Here is a 2,500-nt window from a genome sequence, read left to right on the forward strand (position 1 = left end):
ATTCGGGATTTATGACCTCAAGAATATTTATTGACAATCGATTTCCTGTCTTCTAAAAAAAAAATTCATGTCCGGTTTTATGTCCTCGTTTATATGAGCCAAATCAACAATATTCCTTACGTGTTGCCTAAGGTGTGATTTCAATTGATTTTTCTTTTCCGTCTCTGAAAGCTGCATCCTTATTTATTCCCTTGTGATTTTGATGTCTTTTTCTAATTTTCTTTCATTTCATTTACTTTCGATACATCGGGATGTATAGCTATCACCTTTTTTGCCTCTTCCATTATTTGAGACTGGCTGCTTGACAAATTGCTTTCGTGTGTGTGTGTGTGTGTGTGTGTGTGTGTGTGTGTGTGTGTGTGTGTGTGTGTGTGTGTGTGTACGTTTTTGTATGTGAGTATATAGATGCGAGTGAATGCGTCTCTATGCATGTATAATATTAAATAATTATTATATATAATATTTCCAACCTACAGAGGAGAGTCTGGCGCCGGCAAGACTGAGAACACTAAGAAGGTACTGTCCTACTTCGCCAACGTCGGCGCCACCACCAAGAAGAAGGAAGATGAGAAAAAGCCGGTAAAATTTTTCTTTCTTAGTACAGTTAATGAAACTTATTTTTTGTGGGACTTGGTGGAAATTACAAAGTTGATTATGCATAATTCATTAAAGCAGATTCATAAGTAATTAAATAATATCGTTATTGTAGAACTTAGAAGACCAGATCGTGCAGACCAATCCTCCTCTTGAAGCTTACGGCAACGCCAAGACCACCCGTAACGACAACTCTTCTCGCTTCGTGAGTATCAGCTACAGAGTGAAAATACGAAATAGGCGCATTGGATTATCAATAATGACCGTTCATGAAGAGGTAGTTACTAGAAATAAATCCATTTTACAGGGAAAGTTCATCCGCATCCACTTCGCCCCCAACGGCAAGCTCTCCGGCGGTGACATCGAGGTGTACCTGCTGGAGAAGGCTCGCGTCATCTCCCAGCAGGCTGCTGAGCGAGGCTACCATATCTTCTACCAGATGATGTCCGATCAAGTTCCTTACCTTAAAAGTAAATGCAGCTTTGATGTTATAACAATTAAAAGAAAATATCACGAAAAACCTCGTATGGATGGTACACTGATGTTAATATTATTTGTCTTAAAAGTAGGGGTTATGTTTCAGAAATATGTTGTCTCAGTGACGATATCTACGACTACAACTACGTATCACAAGGCAAGGTCACTGTGCCATCTATCGACGACAAAGAAGACATGGAATTCACTCATGTAAGTCATGCTTCCTGTATATATAAATGTAATGAATTTTATGGTCTTATTAATTGTACAGCGAGAATGGTAGTTGAATGTAACAGTAATAATGGTGATATTAAATAGATAGGAAAATTATAACAATAATGATGATAACAATGGTAATGATGATATCTTTAACAATAATAATAACAGCATCAACAACAATATTAATAATAATTATTACAATGATAGCAGCAGTAATAATAACAGTAATAATAATTGAAAATAATCAAATTAAAAGATAATAATAATAATGATAATAATAACAGTGAGAACAGTGTAATAATGACAATGATAACAATAAAAACAATAGCAATAATAACAATGATAATGTTCATGACGAGAGTAGTACTATTACTACGACTAATAAGAAAATGCCTGTTGCTACTGCTACCACTAGTACATGCAGCTGCCATTACTATTAATAATGATAAACATATGAATTATAATGAAATTATAATGATACTGATTTGATGACATTAAATGATAACGGGCCAGCAAAATATAAAAAGGTGACTCTATTAATGTCTGATGACTCTCTTATAATTTGCTAACAATAAATACAAATGCAATTACATTAGTGATAATGATTGTGTTGACAGAAACGTTAACAATGGAAAATGTGATAACTATATCGCTAAAAATGGCAATAGTTATAATAAGAGTATGAACAATGGTATGAAATGTTGTTCTTTTTCAGTCCGCTTTCTCAATTCTGAACTTTGCTGACCATGAACGCGATAACGCCTATAGGCTCACTGCTTCCGTCATGCACATGGGCAATCTCAAGTTCAAGCAGAGGGGCCGAGAGGAGCAGGCCGAACCCGACGGTACTGAGGTATTCAATCGTCAATCACCTTTCATTTTTATGGCTGTAGAAGGCATGTGCATTTTATCTCTTCTCCTCCTCCTGTCTCCATGGAAGCCTTTAACCCACTCCGCCCCTCCAGGCTGGTGATATTCTTGGTGAGGTTTTGGGTGTCGACAGTGCTGAGCTGTACAAGAACCTGTGCAAGCCCAAGATCAAGGTCGGCGCTGAGTTCGTCACCCAGGGAAGAAACGTTAACCAGGTTAACTACTCCGTTGGTGCTCTGGCAAAGGCCCTGTATGACCGTCTATTCAAGTGGATCGTGAAGAAGTGTAACGAGACCCTTGAGACTGGCATGAAGCGTGCCATGTTCATTGGTGTGCTCGA

At 37.6% G+C, this 2,500-nt stretch overlaps 1 protein-coding gene across 1 annotated transcript in view; it reads left to right on the forward strand.

Annotated features, from left to right (window-relative positions):
• The window catches only part of LOC125044723 (myosin heavy chain, muscle-like), a 20,222-nt gene that overhangs the window by 6,270 nt on the left and 11,452 nt on the right, over positions 1-2,500 (forward strand). Inside the window, 6 exon segments of the mRNA XM_047641604.1 lie at positions 477-579; positions 710-799; positions 902-1,064; positions 1,178-1,281; positions 2,006-2,143; positions 2,256-2,500. The exon segment at positions 2,256-2,500 is cut by the window's right edge and continues 25 nt beyond it. Of these exon segments, the coding sequence (XP_047497560.1) occupies positions 477-579; positions 710-799; positions 902-1,064; positions 1,178-1,281; positions 2,006-2,143; positions 2,256-2,500 (843 nt within the window).

This window comes from Penaeus chinensis, chromosome 36, assembly GCF_019202785.1.
Source record: "Penaeus chinensis breed Huanghai No. 1 chromosome 36, ASM1920278v2, whole genome shotgun sequence".
In the NCBI taxonomy this organism is placed as follows: Eukaryota; Metazoa; Arthropoda; class Malacostraca; order Decapoda; family Penaeidae; genus Penaeus; species Penaeus chinensis.